The sequence below is a fragment of the Fundulus heteroclitus genome, chromosome 4 (assembly GCF_011125445.2).
Source record: "Fundulus heteroclitus isolate FHET01 chromosome 4, MU-UCD_Fhet_4.1, whole genome shotgun sequence".
Lineage (NCBI taxonomy): Eukaryota > Metazoa > Chordata > Actinopteri > Cyprinodontiformes > Fundulidae > Fundulus > Fundulus heteroclitus.
The window spans coordinates 26,834,219-26,852,215 of NC_046364.1; the positions used below are offsets into that span (position 1 = coordinate 26,834,219).

At 41.7% G+C, this 17,997-nt stretch overlaps 1 protein-coding gene across 6 annotated transcripts in view; it reads left to right on the top strand.

Annotated features, from left to right (window-relative positions):
• znf536 (zinc finger protein 536) overlaps window positions 1-17,997 on the top strand; it is a 229,810-nt gene that overhangs the window by 109,533 nt on the left and 102,280 nt on the right. For all 6 annotated transcript variants that reach the window (XM_036136301.1, XM_036136299.1, XM_021315959.2 and 3 more), the window contains one exon: window positions 15,370-17,651. In XM_036136301.1, the coding sequence (XP_035992194.1) occupies window positions 15,371-17,651 (2,281 nt within the window). In that variant the 5' untranslated portion in view covers window position 15,370. The remainder of the gene's footprint in view (window positions 1-15,369; window positions 17,652-17,997) is intronic.

Consider the following 17,997-nt stretch of genomic DNA (forward strand, 5'->3'; position numbering starts at 1 on the left):
TGAAAGCTGGAAAAAAGTATAACACAATGTACCTCCCACATTTTACTCACCACACTTGAACCATTATGTTGTGATTCCGAACATATTTTGAAACAAGTTTACTGTTTCATCAACCATTAAGGGATGCTTACATTTTTAATAAGATAAATACCACATTTTATAAGTTTTCAATATAGCTTGTTCATGCCAGCTTTTTGCATGTCGAAAAAATGTTAAAATATTAAATTGTTGTTGTTGAATTTTCAGCGTTAAATTAGACATTATGACAAACAGCAGATGGTTTGAATACCTAACCTACAGCAATGCAGTGTTATAGGCAGACTAGATGGTAATAGCTTTATTACTGTTCTGCACATTAATAAGGTTATTTCTTTTGAACTCCTTCACTGAAACTGAATAGTTGACCATCATTACATAGTCAAATAATATAATGTCGCAAAAGTGTAGATCTGTGTTGGGTAGTCTATTGAACTGCTTCACGTGTTCTTTAGCTAAAGTTTGGGATTTTTTAACACCGCTATTCAAGACAAGGTTCTTGACCTTACCGTTTTTGTATTTCTTCATTCATGTCTATTTGTCACGGCTCAAAGAAGAAGCTTCTAATTCACAGCCGCGTCGGACTTAGTTTCCAAAGAATGATAATAAACATCTATTCGTAGAGGACACCAATGTAAACTGTCCTAGGGTGGGTTGTACGTGATTCCTATTTGTTGATTATATTTGTATCAATAGATCCTTGTCCACATTTGTCTAAGAGTGCCTGGAAGAAGAGTAAACTCTGCTTGGTATGCCCAGCCTCCAACGTGTAGAACAACAGCACAACACCTCTATTGTGTTCTGCTGTTCTTTTGGGGGTTAGCCGGTTCCCCATGTGAACAAACGTATTTCAGATTCCTCCTGTTTGTCATCAATAGGCTGCAATTCAAGCAAAAGTCTTGCGCATTCTGACAGATTCATCAGTACAGCCCATTTATGCAGGCGCTCTGAAAACCAGCATTTCTTTCTGTACGGAACAATAAGCAAATTTATTATTCATAAAAGCTAATGCATTGTTTCTGTTGTTTTATATGTCTCTTTTGCTCTGTTTTTCTTTCCCCCCCTAACTAGACGGAGGGCTGAAATCTCTCAGGCAAAGGTTGGCAGTTTAATGTCTGGGTTGAAACGGGAAGTTTGAAAGACAAAGCTCTATATCTGTACATATGTGCATGTGTGTAAACTGATTTAAATTGCTCTTTGAGCCCTGCAGAATGGCGCTTTAAATGTTAAATGGGGGTTGAAGCCTGCCTGAACTAATTTGTAAGGCTTTGCACCATGTTGACATTTAAATGTGATAAGAATAGCAAACTGTACCGCCGACCTATTTTGAAGATGCTTTTGGAATACATTCACATCAGCTGTGGCCTATAATTAATAAAAAAAGACAGGCCTCCCTTCCCCTAGATTTGATTATAATACAACCTTATAAACACACCAGGGATAGATGAGAGGAGACGAAGGGGAAGAACTGGGGTAGGGAATAAAAGAAAAGAACAACAGGAATAAAAACAAGAGAAATGATGGAGGCAGGAATTAAGAGGGAGGTGGATTGCGAACACCTGGTCTTTGAGGCAGATTGCGTTGGCTGGCTGCTGTGCTATCACATTACTCTGATCTTGCCTCTCTTGTTTGTCAGAGAATTGAGAGAGAGAGAGAGAGAGAGAGAGAGAGAGAGAGAGAGAGAGAGAGAGAGGGAGAGAGAGTAGGTGGGGTGGAGGGGTCTGAAAAATCAGCATGCAAATAACACCACATTGTTAACTTAATCAGATGCAGGGGGAGAAAATATGGAGAGGAATGGAGGGAGCATGGTGGGGCTGAGAGGAGGCGGCGAGGGGGGGGGAGGTTTTGTGATGATGGGAGATGGAAGGTGAGGGCAGGAAGATCATACCCCCCCCCCCCCCCCACACACACACACACATACACAATTTCACACACCAGATCCAACAGCCCCTCTTCCGCCCGCATCCAACACCCCGAGGTGGCTTCAGAACCTGAGCAGGAGACACCGCGTTAGCGTCTCTCTCTCTGGAGATGACTTTGTGGCAAACCTCAAATTTCTGCAGCCTCTTCGGGCCGATGTTAAGTGACAGTACAGTTACCCCGCTGGCCCCGGCCCTATCCGTTAACCGTGTGATAGGTTTGCTCAACCCTTCTTCTCTGGTATCAGATGTTTCCGTCAGAAAGAAGAAAAGCTCCAAAGTATGCCGTGGTACCTGGCAGCCACCCAGACGATAAGGGAATGTTTGGAACTGGGATCAAATCCTAACTGGGAACGTTCTCTGCAGAGTTTTCATGTTCTTTCCATCCGTGCTGGAGTTTTCTCCAAATACTCTGGTCTAATCCCACGGTACAAGAACTTGCATGTTTAATTATTCAGGGATGCTGATCTGCCTTAATCGAGTTTAAAACTCATTTTGGGTTAAATGTTTCTGTAATTCAAACTAAAACTTTTATTTCTTTATTGCGTCCAGTGAATTTGTGAGACAGGAAATGGTCGAAATCTTTGCGCCCATTCTGACTAGCCATAACTTCATGTGTGTGGCCCACATCTCTTTCTCTAAATCCAAGCTGAGGGCGTTGCAGGAGTTATCGCCTTCAGATAACATACTAACTACTTATCACCTCTCCACAGAACCTAACTTCAGAGGACCCATACTATGCTTTTATTTTGCTGCGCATCTTAACAACACCTCAAACACACTTACTGGGAACAATGGTTGTCTGTGGCTCTGTGTGTGTGTGTGTGTGTGTGTGTGTGTGTGTGTGTGTGTGTGTGTGTGTGTGTGTGTGTGTGTGTGTGTGTGTGTGTGTGTTGGTCTGGCACAATAGTATCTTAAAATGCATTTTCAACAAATCTGAATAAAATCAAATTAGTTGTTGCCCAGTACAGCAGAGAGCTTAGTTTTCATCATAAACGACTGCCTTGACGAACCCTGCCTCTAAGCAGAGTACAAAGAAATGTGTGTCTTTTAATGAGTGTGTGTCATAAGCTTTGTTGTGAAAGATAAGTCGCTGGCAGTGCTGAAGGTCAGACAGGGCAGAGGGGAGTGAACAAAACGCATTGCTGGCTCGGACAGGGAGCTCCCAACTCAGGCTGCACTGTGGACAGATGAGAGAATGTGCTTAGATAACTTTAGCCCAGGATTGTCAATCAACAGTTTGGAAAAATGGCAACATTTCATTAGTATAGGGCTGTATTTACAGTATCTACTTTTTTAAAGTTTGGATAAGAATGGAACAAAATAAAACAGGTTATGAAAAACTATTTGTATTTTCAGACTTTAATCCATATTCTATTTTTTTAACAGTTACATCCATCCGTTCGTTCAACTGTCTGTACCTCCATCCGATATTTTTAGCTGATTCCCCTAACATGGGGAGATCATTTGATTATCCATTTCTACAAGTGCTTTGATCTATCTTCTGTTTGCTCTATATTTTCTAGTTGAGAACTTTTTCTCTTTTTGTTAGCTGATTCCTTGGTGGAAATGAAGACCCTAAAAACATAATTTACTATTTAGGACTGTGGAGAGATAAATGTTTAAGTCCATTGACTCTACATAGATGAATGTTTTGTGTATTCTATAAATACGACCATACAACAAATAACAAATTTAAAAATAGCCAATTTGTAAGTCTAATATTGTAGCCCACTACTCTGTCCCACATGGCCAGCATCAGTGGATTCCATTTATCCTTACCTTAACCCTTGGTGCAAGGGTTTCCTGTTGGAGCTATTACCTTTTTGGTACATTTTTAGATAATGGTAGTTTGCTGATTTGTTATTTTTCCCCAAAAAATATTGGATTAGGGTTTACAGGAGCAGACTTTCTAATCAATCAACTGTAGATGTCTCAATCTACCTTTTCTTTCTGCCCTTTTTCCACGGGTTCCGCTTTGCCCGGCTCTACTCAGCTCTGGCGCATCGTGAGCATTTCGATGGCAGTTTTGTTTTTACTACCGGCTGGAGGAGGTAGTATGACCTGACTGGAGTAGGGCTGAAATGTGACGCGAACAGACTGCTTTCCACTGGTTGGACGAGGGTGAGGAGAAACGGCCAATCAAATACTCTAGAAGGTGGGAGCAGGAAATTCAGTTTTAACTCCACCCAGGGAACTAAGTCTGTCCGTTGGTAGTGAAATCATTTGCAACACACAATACACAGGGTTCCTACTCAGACTGGAAAAAACCTGGAAGAAAATCACTTTGATTGTCATCTGTCTTTTCTTGTTTGTGTTATACTGCATTTGTCCAGATAAGGAAAAAAAAGAGTATGAATATAGGAATTTATGCAATTTTTCCATCTATCCACTGTCCATCAAGGATCAGTCTGAACAACCACACTATGGGGTTGTTAAGATCACATGAGTCACTGTCCATCCATCCATCCATCCATCTATCCATCCATCCATCCATCCATCCATCCATCCATCCATCCATCCATCCATCCATCCATCCATCCATCCATTGAGTCATCACATATTGTTCCATATGCCAATACTAAATGGGGATTAAGAAGCTTGAATTCCTGTCTGACTTCTTCATCTGACCTTTAAGCACTGTTTCTTACTGCCTCTGGTAGGCCAGAAGAGCGGCCTTTTATTCAAGAGCTTTCAGGTGTGGTGCCCTGGGTTTTCTGCAACATCTTCTGTGGTCCCATTAACAGAGAAGCCTACAAAAGGAAAACATTAAGGCTTCATCCAACGGCTTTGCTCACTGCTTTAATCACGGCTACTTTTTTTTACGCAGTCACTGGCATTGACACAGAGTATGCTTCCCTGGCATCTTTCATCCCTCTGTGCTTTTTTTCTTTTTTTTAACCCCTCTTCATCAACCTTTCATTGCTTCTATTTCCCTCTGCAAACCATTTCATCCCTCTGTATTCCCCGAAACCCCATCTCTGATCTTAAGAGCAGTCACCACTTTGTTCTCTGATAAAGTTTGATAGACAAACATGCTCTCTTATGTCTCTGAGGCCCTCCACCCTCTCCCAAGAGCACACCCCTCTAAAGCACTTCCTCTGCTACAATTAGTCTGTAATAAATACACCATGGCCTTAAAGTAGACATTCTTTCTCTCACTCTCTTTCCTTTCATATTAAGTGCTACATTAGATCACTGTTCATCTCCTGCTTTAAAGTGAGAGAAGAAAAAGCAAGGAGTGTGGGCTTTTTTTTTTTTTCTTTCGCTCTCTTTCACACTAAAAGTGCATGAGAACCGAAGCACTTATAAGGCAGCTATCAGATACTGTAACATATGTGGAGAGGCACAAGCATTTCCACTCAAGTCTCCGCTTCCTGATAGATTTGATAAGATTTGTTTGTTTTGTTAAACAGGAAACGTGCTGCTTAAAGTAAAAAAAAAAAAAAAAAAAAGACTGCATAGTTGAGAAACAAGTGAAACTTCTCAGACAGCTGACGTTCTCCTCGAACTGCTCAGATTAGCCGAAAAAAAAAAAAAAAAAAAGATGATGAAGAAGAAAAATGAGACGGCAGAAAAATACAAAGGGGGAGTTTATCAAAGTGACGGAATAAAGAGAGATTTAACACGGGCATATTAAAAAGACATCCAGAGTTTCAATATTTAAAAATCCCATTTGCTTGGACTGAAGAGCTCTTTCATTCAAGAGCATATGGTAGCGGTACCTGTATCCAGCCTCTCTCTTATCTTCCTGAAGGGAAGAAAAAAAAAAAACAGGGAAAGGGAGGGGGGGGGGGGGGATAGTTTCAAACAGACCTCCAGACATTGAAGAATCATTCAATTATCGGCAGCACGATGTAAAATAATTACCTGACTCACTTCCTGTAATGAATGCAGCTAATTACCCATAGACTTTTGTTTTAGTTGAAAAAAGAAAGAGAAAGTCCCAAACTCCCAACAGCAGTGAAGCTGTGAAAAGATATGTTGCATGTTGAAGCGGCACCTATCCTGTCTGCTGGAGCACACCCTCACACACACCAAGTCAGTCTTTGCTTTACACTCCCTCCGTTTAAAGGCACCATTTACCTCTGGGCACACACACACACACACACGCGCGCACACACACACACACACACACACACACACACACACACACACACACGCGCACACAGACAGAGCTTGCGGTAAATAGTCGAGGGTGCAAAAAAATATCCTTCTTCTCTTAATTAGCTGTGTAACAATTAAAGTCTCCTCTTGTAAACTGAACCTTTGTCTCCCCTTCCTCCTTAGCTGGATTTCGGCACCTGTCACAACAACCCCTCCCCTTACCACCACCTCTACCGCTGCAACACACCCACCATTATTACCTCCAAGCCACCCCCACTCCTTCACCACTGGAGTCATTATGCAGAACTCCAGCAGAAATTGCCCTGCACCGAGTGGAAGAAAACAGCAATTATTTCTGGTATTCTGTTATTTAGGCCAGATTGACATTCAGCTGCTTTTCTCCTCCTATTTGTCGCTTTCTCAATACTGTCACCTAAAAAAAAAAGGTGGGACTGCGCTCAACTTTCCAGCCTGTTCTCCGTCTCACAAGGAGTCCCCCCTATTGCCCATAAGGGAGCGTTGTACATGTTGGTTAAGTTTTTGTTTCTCTGATTTTGAAGGGATAAAGAGCAAAGCCGCTAATCTCGCTTAAAGACTCCTTACAAAAAAAACCTCTGTTTTCTAAAACCCACTTAATACTGCTCATGGCCATCAGGAGTGGGGATGTGGGGCTTCAACGAGCAGGAAACAGGGAAAACCCTGGAGACGCCGGCACTCCGTCACACTCCACTCAAACATTTCCACACCCACTCACACCTAGGCATGGTTTGGCGTTAGAGATGTGCCCATCAAAAAAATCTACAGCCAATTTCATATCTCCAGTTTTTATAAAAGTTTAATCGGGCCAACAAGACTTCTAGTCAATTTCCATTTTTCTTTAAAAACTGTTATATAAGCATATGTTACAATACTTATTTCTACTAGTAGAAGAGGTGATGATGTGGGTGAGAGACCAGTTACTTTTTTTTTACTAGTTCAATATAAACAAAATGATTACTAAGTTGACAATTTCCATCTCTCTTTAGTATTTTATATTAGCAATTAGCATCGTTAGCATTAAAAAACAGTAGTCTACGTCTATATATCATAGCCATTTTATCTCCTACATTAATTTAGAAATTTTCAAAACGCTACTAATATTTAATGTAGCATGGAGCACCTCTACATAACCGCATTCAGCTGTTCATATTTCCCGTTTTCTGCTGCATATCTTGCTCTCTGCCGTTCTCTCCCAGCCTGAATGAACCGCATATATGTCTCAGGATGATGTCGAAAATACACTTTCCCTTTAAAAAACTTATTACAAATCTGTGCTTCTTTTCAATTCAATTTAAACACCCCAGTAATACTGAAAATAGCTAACTTTGAGTTACATGAACTTCTTCAGTTACAGCATCCCGACCAAAGAGTGTTGTTGTCAGCGTGGCTTGTTAGTGCTTAGCGTTGTCTTTTCACACAAAAAAAGACCTGATTCCATCCTGAAGATCGGCTTATTAAAGTCACCAGCTTGATTGGATGTTTTTGGACTCTGACAGAAAACCGGTAAGCCGTACCAGTAGACATGCTAACTTCACAAAGAAAGGCCTTGCTAGATTTGAACCTAAGACCTTGTTGCTGTGAGGGAACCATTGTAATCCACTGTTTCACTGCTCTGCCTGGAAGGAAAACTGCCACAACTTCACTAAACCGAGACCGTCTGTTTAAGAAATGTTTGACAGTGTTACTCCTCAGCTCCTTGCTCTGCTTTATCCTCCGCTTCAGGGGTCTGCCACTCTGACCTCTATTGTAGAACACTCCGAGGGGAGAGGTGTTCACAGATGTACACACACACACACACACACACACACACACATGCGCGCACACACTCGGTCACAGACAGAGACATCTGCAGGTCATCATCATCATAGTGGGAATAATAACCAAAATGGTTATCATAAAGGGAAGCTTTGAGCCCCCGTCTGTCTCGGGAAGATGATTTGGCTGGCCCGGAACAATGAACTGTGGGAATCCGCTTGTCCCGCATTGATCTTCCTCCCTTGGCATCTCCTGCGAGGCTGTCAGAGCGACGGACGGATAAAAAGATCCACAACATTTTTCTTTCTGCCTCTCGTTCCCTCCCGGTGTCTTTCTTTTCTTGCTGTCAGGAGGGCTCCAACTGATCAGTGGGGATGAACTGAAAGTTGAACTACCTGTTGACAGGACCTCTTAAGCATCCCTCAATGATACATTGTTCCGCAGAAAGAAGGAAAAAGCAGAGGCTCCTGTTCATTCAGACTTGTCACAGATCTATTGAGTCTGTGCTCTCGTCAAAACCCATCTGTTAGTTTCTCTGCGTTCAAGATGATATGGTATTCACGTATCCACTTCAATCCACTTTTGTTTCGGCTTTATAGCGGTTGAATGTTCTTTGTTTGTGGTATGTCAGGTTTCGAGTGACATTGTTGACTGCAAGGTTAGAATTATGCTTCTTGTGCATAAAAGCCAGCTGAAGCGGCAATGGAAATAGCTTTTCATTCCATGCAAATTTCTGCTATGGTTGGAGTTTGGTGGTTCAAACACGAGGATTAAAACTTGTTCCCCAAACTTCTCCTCCCATGTTTTCACAGTTTATTCTGAATGGTATTATTCCGGCTCGTGTGCTGTCGGTCTCACACAAGGCTGGATGGCACAGAATGTGTGTTTTTGTTTAGATTTTATTTTAGCGAGACAAATGCCAGTATTTAGAAACAAGGCATTTTTTGGTCCTTTTTTTCTCTGTATGTTCTGTTTTAAACTCTGGATTAAAAAAATAAAAGATTTGTGCTTAAGCAGATCTTTCTTATAACTTCCCATGTTTGTAATGTTTTTTTTCCAGCTCCCATCCTTACCTGTTGGTTTCATGGTTTTACATGTGGTTTTTTTTAAACACTTTAGTTATAAACAGTTTATACTTTAGTTATAAACTGTAATATCTTTTGGGCTGTTTTTAGATCAAGTTACTTGCTCTAAGTTGCGTCGCTGGCCAGATCTCCATGCTAGCTACACCCTAGGGGCTGCTGAGAGATGTTTGATGTCATGGCAGGTGATTCCTGCTTTCACTGAGCAGCGTGGTGCTGATCAAAGGCGTTCCTCTTTAGTTATCAGCTAAGGGGACATATCATGTGAAATCCACTTTTTTAGCCCTTAAATACAATATGTTGTGTACCTAGAGTCTCTATGAGGGCAGAACATTTTAATTCACTCAGTCATTAAATGCATAAGAAAAATCGACTTTGTTTAAAATGCCTATTCCTTTTTTTTAAAGCTACACTAAGTAACATTTTTACCTAAATAAATCCTCTTCTAAATTCCTGTGATGGTAATCTAACGGATTATGAGATAATCGAGGGGTCTGTCATCTTCCCCTACTAGTGTCTCTGGCTGAAAAACCACACTTGCAACTTTCCATGCCTCCGACCCCGAGGCGGTCTTGCGGCTCTGTTCTTGTTCTCGCGGTAAGATGACCAGCTTTACGGCAGCCCGATTTAAGGCCATTGGCATCAATAACAGTTACCAAGTCTGCTTGTTATAAGCGACGTCTGGCTTGTTTTATTTTAAAAATTAATTTATAAATTCTGTGAGTCACAGGTTGCATTTTATTTATCTTGTTTTTTACGTGAAGTCTCTTATTTGGGCAACAACTAAGCAACTATGAAGAAGAGCTATAAATAGACCCGCCCCCGCCCTGCGCTACAGACAGCGGGCCAGCCGGTGACTCCAGCCACTATCTGTCCGCATACACACATCTCTCTCGATCTCTCTCACATCCGGCTTGTCACCCTCCCTCTCCCAAATAATCAAGAGGTAAAAATAGGCTCGCCCGCGTTACGTTTGCCGGGCCTATCCGTCCTCGTAGACACGTATTTCCCTCTCTTAGTTTTTCTAGCTGCTTTGAGAGTGCGCTGTTAACTGTGAGGTGTGGTGCTATTTTCAAAAGGTCCTGTAGGGGGAGCGCCACTTGAAAATGGCTTAGTGTGCCTTTAAATTTGGCTAATCATAATCAGAGTTGGGATCCGGTTCACTACATTTTCCCTTTGTTGTTCTCAGCTGACGTTTCTTGTCCAAGCTCACGTGGTTCACGTGGTTGTGTTGCTGTTTCCAGTGAAGGAAAACGTTCTGAAAAGCGGTGTGTTGAGGCGAAGGTTCTTGACAAAACATTGGTGAATTAGTTCTGAAAAAGTTCAGGCTTTCTGGTAAACAGCGAAAGATTTCGAAGAAGAAATCCCACGTAGAGTGTTGGGGACATGGTAATGATAGAGAAGAAAGAGCATACTAAACGGAAATGTTGGTTGATAATACAATCACGATTTTCTATCTCTATATTGAACAAAGATAGCAAAAGTGTGCGTTTTACAAATACTGTACAGTCCTCATGTTTTTTCTGCTAATTGACGATTTCTTGCTTAAAGAGACAACAGCTTCCCATCAGGCATACATTTTGATTCTGGTCTGGGCCCCCTCTTTGGGTTCACTTTTTTTCCTTTGAAAGGAGCACAGTCCAGTTTTTAACCATCCTATCTTTTGGAAATGCAACGTTATTGGCTTTGATCAAGTGGCTGAGGGCACAGGATGGAGTTTAGATTGAATGTGGTGTTGTGTGACTGTTTTCCAAGTGCAGTTCAGAGCAGAGTGTTTTCACCTCATTACAGAAAGTAATAATGCAGTGAAGTCAAAGTGCGAGCGAGAGGAAGGAAAACAAGGCAGCTTTTTTATTGGAATAATTAGACGTCTTGCAAAGACCACCTGCAATAGAACAAAACACAAGCCGGGGAAGAAGCTCATATCTGGTGTGTTCTACCTAACAAAGCGCCGACTCTAACTAAACCATCTTTTGCTGAGATGTAATTGATCTTTGAAACGACGAGGAAGTTCTGTTTGTGCTTTGAAAACACATCTTTTTAATGAATCTGAATGTCCCTGATGTTTGTCTAATCGCTAAATATTTAGCATTCTAATCTCAGCACATGTAACATATGGTAAATCCCCACATTGTCCCTTGCATATCAGAATAATGTCGCTCCAACCCCCTTGTGTCATTAATGATTTGGTGCAAAATAGATTGAATTCAGCATATTGTGAATAATGACTGATTTGTTTAAAGCAGTGAATTTGTTCATGAGGACTTAATGAGGTATTGCATTGTGGTAAGCTGATGAGAATCATGTCAATACATGCCAAAATAAAATAAAGTCCAACTAATGGCTTTTCGATTCTTTCTTAGCCCCACCCTCACCCAGCTTTGTCTTAAATGTCACAGAAAGGTTTTATGACTAAACTTGCAAGTAATTTGAAACTATAAGACAGTTGTAATCCAAATGTTGTACACAACCATCTTGGACATTAATATCAACGTTTCTTAGAAATTTTAATCATTTATTTCAGTTATACTATTTCTTGTCTGGATTGATTATACAACAATAGATCCTTTAAAAAAAGAAAAACAAAAACTAGGTACTCAGGTTTGAATTTGTTCACCTAATTTTGAGCCTATTCAAAAATCCACATAGACTTTAGGATTCGTAGACGCGTGTCTTTTCTATGCTTTACTGGGATCTTGGATTTGAAATGATCACACTGACTCCAGGAAGCACAGATCACTCTTTACTGGACCATATAACGGTCTGTCTGTCTGAATTGGTGTCCTATTAGTTTCACAGAAGTCTTGGGCCTTGGTGAGTCCTGGGTTGTCCCTGAGAGTCCAAAACTCTTTCATCAAGGTGTGGTTGTGCAAATTTTACTCCAGATATTGGAAAAGTGTAGACAGCTTAAAAAAATTTTATAGATTCTTATTGACTTCCTTGAACCTTCCCATTATTCTAGGTATTAAAAAGTCAAACAATTATGTTTTAGGTTGGTCGCTACCCGCAGCAACCAACCAGGCATTCTAATTAGAAGGTAATTAGACTATCCAGACCCTTTATCACTATTTATTAAAACGCTCCAGTGAATGTGTATATATTTGAGCCTGTATGTATCATTTTGACCCTGAGTTCAATAGAGAAAAGTCTCAATATGTTCCAACGTGTGCATCCCATTCTTGTTTTCTTGTTTTCAAAAAAACATCACAAAAAAAGTTTTCTGCTGCAGTTGAAACATTCCTCTCTGTAAACATAAAAAGCCTAAAATGAGTATTAGAATTTTGCCTGTGGTGGGTGTGTATAAACTTCTCCGCACTACTGTAGGTCACAGTTCTTGCTACAGAAAGTGTATTGCATTTACAATAATTCATATGGCTACAATTAGAGCAAAAAAATAAAAAGAATTCCCAAATGCATTTAGGATACATGCCATTATTGATAACAGAAATGAACTGAGCATATTCAAATGATGACTGAAATACTCTTCCATTGTGTTCCAGATACCACTCATAATTAAGCGGAGGACTGAAAAAGAAACCGAGTGAAATCGCTTTTTTTTTATATATATATTTTTTTTTTTCTGCATTGAAATGTGCAGAGGGTTTTGGGTTTTACGGGTGCACGTGGTGCTCTGCTGAATATTAAACCACACACTATAAAGACAGCAACGGAACTATCGTGAGAAAATGCTAAAGGAAGTCTTTGTGGTTTTCGAGGTATCAGAGGAGCCAATAGTTTTAATGAGGCAGCACTGCTTCACATGCCAGGAAATGATAAGGTGTATTCAGGTTAGAATAACGGCAGACAGACACTATACCACTGTAGACGTGCATCTGTTGTTCTAACACGGGCTCCACAGCATTACCAGAGACACTGAGGCATTTTACAAAACAAAGGGGGGCCAGGCTCTAACTTAATATGACTGGTAAGGATGCAAAATTCAAACTCTTTATTCTTTAAAGACATGCCGCTTTTTTAAAATATTGCATTAGCATTTTTTTTCTTCTGTGGTTGTAACTCTTATGTAGTTTGTAGAAGACTTGTAAAAACTGCACTCAGGCTATTGTCTGAAGAGAAAAAAAGAGTTGTGGGTGAGTTGCGACCCGTTCGCGGTGTCTTTAGAGGGCATTCGCATACTGAATTGTTGTGTGTAGTCAAAGAGGTTGTGTTGAGTGCATGCCTTTTTATCAGTGTCTACGAATTTCTGCACACCACCCTCATATTCCCTGACGTGTGTGTGTGTGTGTGTGTGTGTGTGCGTGCGTGCATGCCTGTGTGTGTGTGTGTGTGTGTGTTGATGTGAGCAGAGGGGGGATGTCACATAAGAAATGTCCTTTTTAATCAGGGGAAAAAATATAAAATGACTCGGGAGCAAGGCAAGCATATAAATGTGCCTCATTTGCATATGCTCGTCAGCCAGGATACGTTTATTAAAAAAAAAAAAGAGGGAAGGGGAAAAAAAAACAAACTGGATTTGTCAGTTCATTTCACAATATTCCATTGTCTATCTGCCTTTGTTATATGTTAAAGATAAAGGCAGAAATCAAATTGAAGAAAAGGGCAAGCTGCTATCTCCCCAAATGAGCAACAGCTCATCAACCTAGTTTTTTTTCGCAGATTTTGATTCCAAAAGGCAGACGCTTCTGAAAAAAAAGGGCCCATTCAAATAAGGTCTCCTCCAATATATGCGTGGCTGATGATAGACACAGTATATTTATACATACAATATGAGTTATTCCTAAGATAATTGTGGCACTATTCAAGTCAAATGAGAGCACGATCAAACGCGACTTGTTGAAAACTTGAGCAGCCTTCGATAGAAGCACATCCAACTGCTGCATTTAAGTCGACAGAACATAGCATATCCCCGTTCTTTGGAACCGCTTTGGAACACTTGACTTTATAACAGTTGTGTGGAGAAACCAGAAGAATTCAAAGGACAGCCCACAAGTGTCACATTCCTCTACACGCAAGTAGAAACTGGTCACATTGTCTAATTCATGTCCTCAAGATAAGAATCCACCATCAATAGTGGGCTGGAGAGCCCAGTGACTACAAGAACAGACACCGCTTATGTCTGCTAACCTCCCACTGTGGGAAGAGAGGACAAGAGAGAATGTTTTCAAGTGAACACAATGATAAATGAAGCAAGCACAATGTAGTCTGCCGTGCTTCATAAATAAATTGTGCGTGGAGAAAAAAAAAAAAACTTGTATCTGATAAAGTCTTGCCTGGCCTTTGCTTCTCTAGCATGTACACCGAACTTCCGTACACGTTTGATGTTGGTGGGTCCTATTGATGCACCTGGCTTCCTTTTTTTTCTACTGAAATTAAGCTCGCCTGAAGCCAGTCCAGCACAATACAAAGGAGTTAGTTTAAGTTTTCATCATGGAGCCACTGTTACCAGGCAGCATACTAATCAGCTTAATGAGATATTATACAATATTTTGTTGACTAAAGCAGAACCATGGTCATTGCTTCTCAGGGTTTGACCCTAGCAAGCAGCTAGGAATGGTGGGACTGGCTCCTTATAACTCTCCATCTGGAGAACAGATGGGTCTGTATTAAGCTACTGTTGTTTCCTTTTATTTCATTATTTATCCACTCATGTTACACATATGGAAAGCAAACATTTTCAGCAGCAAGAGAAATAAGAGTAAAAATCTGCATTTATTTTTACATTTCTAAATGTCAGTGTTTAATTCAACTAGGGTCACTCATGCTCCTTCTGGTTAAAAAAATAATCATCCTTGTGCCAGAGTTTGATTTTCCTTTTATGTTACAAATCAGCTTTACATATTTGCTTATTCATTTTTTTTCCCCCCTGAATACGGAAGAACCAGATAGATGAAAAAGAATAAGAAACACCCAGGGATAACAAACGAGGATGCACCCAGGAGCAAGGATGTATCCTTAAGAATACATCCTTGTGCAAACATAAAAAGTTGAACACATTCCAGATAAGAACTCTTTGTTCACTTGAACAAGCCTTTTTTTTTGAAGTGCTATTGTAAATATCATAATTGTTGTATAGAGGTAGCTTCCCAACAGTTTTGCTGTGCTTTTTCATTAAGGCGTGTAATTGAAGGAATTCTGATAGGATGGGCACTAATAGCTTAATTACACACCTCTCACTTTGTTACAGAGTAATTATTCTATCCAGTATGGTTTGGTGGTTTGAAAAAAGTTCTAAGACGTCACAGCAGCCCTGAAAGCCCTTGGTGCTGCAAATCTATATTTAGGTATTAGGGTTAAAGACAATGTCTGTTTCATTGAGAGAGTGAAAACACAGTGGTCCTGCTAAACTGAGTAACACGTGACATAACCCGATATCACCCTAGCATTGTGTCTATTGAGAATGTTATTCGTTATTGTTCTAGTTCTGTTTGTTCCCAGGTCTAACATTCTTTTTTTTCTGTCTGGTCCCGTAGGATGGATGACTCCAGTTTATGTCTTGGTGTATCATCAGCGGTGCCTGACACTGATGCCCATCTCAGTAGTGCAGTTTTAAATGGCCGTTACCCCATCAGTCAAAAGCTTCACCAGCTCACTGCCCAACTAGGACACGCCTTTCCCGACCTACACCGCCCACAACAGCTTCCTGAAGAGAAGGCTGTCACTCCTCTGGATGACAAGACACACCACGCAGCCCTGGCAAGTCAACCTATCAGCAGTCAGATGGCCCTGTTAGCCAATCAGCTCAACCGAGACATTGACGCGGGCGCACTAAGTGGGTTAAATGGCCGGGTTGATCTTCAGCAGTTTCTCAATGGCCAAAACCTGGGCATCATGTCGCAGATGAATGATATCGAAGATGATGCTCGCAAGAATAGAAAGTATCCCTGTCCGCTGTGTGGCAAGCGCTTCCGTTTTAACAGCATCCTTTCACTCCACATGCGCACACACACAGGCGAGAAGCCATTCAAGTGCCCCTACTGTGACCACAGAGCAGCTCAGAAGGGCAACTTAAAGATCCATCTCCGCACCCACAAGCTAGGAAATTTGGGTAAGGGCCGCGGTCGTGTCCGAGAGGAAAACCGGCTCCTTCATGAACTTGAGGAGAGGGCAATCCTGAGAGATAAGCAGATGAGAGGCAGTGGAAGTCTTCTCCAGACAGCTCAAACACCCCATCTTGTCCTCAATAGCAGCTCCAACACCCATCAGCAGCAAATGCCGTCAACCTGTGGCCCTCCTCCCCTTTCTGGCCTTGCAACTCCAGACACAGCTTCTCAGCCATCTTCCTCACCCAAACCGACAAGCCAGGATGAACAGTCCGTGAACCCAGCTAATGGCTACCGTTGCACTTTCTGCAAAGGGAAATTCAAGAAGCGTGAAGAGTTAGACCGCCACATCCGTATTCTCCACAAGCCCTATAAATGTACTCTATGTGAATTTGCTGCCTCCCATGAAGAGGAACTGATAAGTCATGTGGAGAAGGCCCACATCACAGCTGAAACCACCCAAGGACAGGGTGCCGGTGGAGCTGGTGGCATGCAAATGGCCACAGAATTTCGGTGTGACGTCTGTGGCCAGGTATTCAGTCAAGCATGGTTTCTTAAGGGTCACATGCGAAAGCATAAGGACTCCTTTGAGCACTGCTGTCAAATCTGTGGCCGTCGCTTTAAGGAACCCTGGTTTCTGAAGAACCACATGAAGGTCCACCTAAACAAGCTTGCCATTAAGAGCAAACCGCCACAGCCCAGTGAGCAAGATATGGCTGCTGTTAACAGCATGAGCAATTTGGCTCAGGAGGCTCATGCCAATCTCTATTCCCGCTACATCTCATGTCTTCAAGGAGGTTTTCTCTCACCAGACAAACAAGGCCTCAGTGAGCAACACCAGATGTTAGCTAAAGCAGGGATTGCCATGAAGGAAAAGGAGATGTTAGGAAAACTGCTTGGACCAATGGCAGGAGGTATGGCTCATGGGCTTGGTGAAAACGAAAAGCGCTCACTCCTTGGTTGTCTCAATCTCGTGCCCCCACTCAAGTCCAGCTGCATGGAGCGCCTACAGGCAGCTGCAAAAGTTGCAGAAATGGACTCTCTCAACAGTTATCAAGCCTGGCAGATCATGGCACGTGGTATGGCCATGGACAGGGCTTTCATGCCCAAAGAGCAGCAGCACCAGCCGCATATAACCCCAGGGCAGGAAGATGAGATGAGTGGTGTGGTGGCCCTGGCCTCCTACTCAAAGGACAAACAAGATTATCCCTTAATCGCTTCTACTGATAGCTCCAAGCAGAAGCAGCTCTCTGAGAGCATGCAGGGATCTAAGCTTTCTAGCGGAGCCATGATTCCCATGAAGGAGGATGGAAGAGGCTTCGAAAGTCATCGTGATCTAATCCCTCACCATGGTGTCGCTGAAGCTCCAGGAGGCCTGTCTGGTTTAGGAGCCCCAAACATTGACTACAGCCTTTCCAGTCTGAAAGAGAAACCTTCAGAGTGCCCCGATTGTGGCCGCGTCTTCAGAACCTACCATCAAATGATTGTCCACTCCCGAATACATGGCAAAGACAGGAGAGGCATGGATGAAGCTCTTCATCAAAGTGTAGATGAACGCCGTGGCTCAGCCAGTGATCCCGAGTCCCAGTCCATTAGTCGCTCCACTACTCCCGGTTCGTCTAATGTGACCGAAGAGAGCGGTGCCGGGGGAGGACAGTCCCAGACGGGAAGCATCCAAGATGATAGTCCACATCCCTCATCGCCATCCTCAGGTACCACAGCATAATCCAAGAAACTAGTTCTTTTTTTTTGCCTGACATAGATTCCATAACTGCTTTATTGCATGTTAAACAAACATTTTCTGCAGTTTTATGGATGATTGATGAGTTTGTTTCTATATAACATTTGTTTAAAAAGAAGCCGCTGATACTTCTCAAATTTAAATGCTTTGTTATTTAACACAGACACACAAACCTTCACACATCCTCACAAGAAGAGTGATTTAAGATAGCATATATTCATAACAAATATTATTTTTTATACCTATTCTGTATGAAATTAGAGTTTAGATGCAGTATATAGACTCACTTGAAAGCATAGTCAGTTAACTTTGTCATA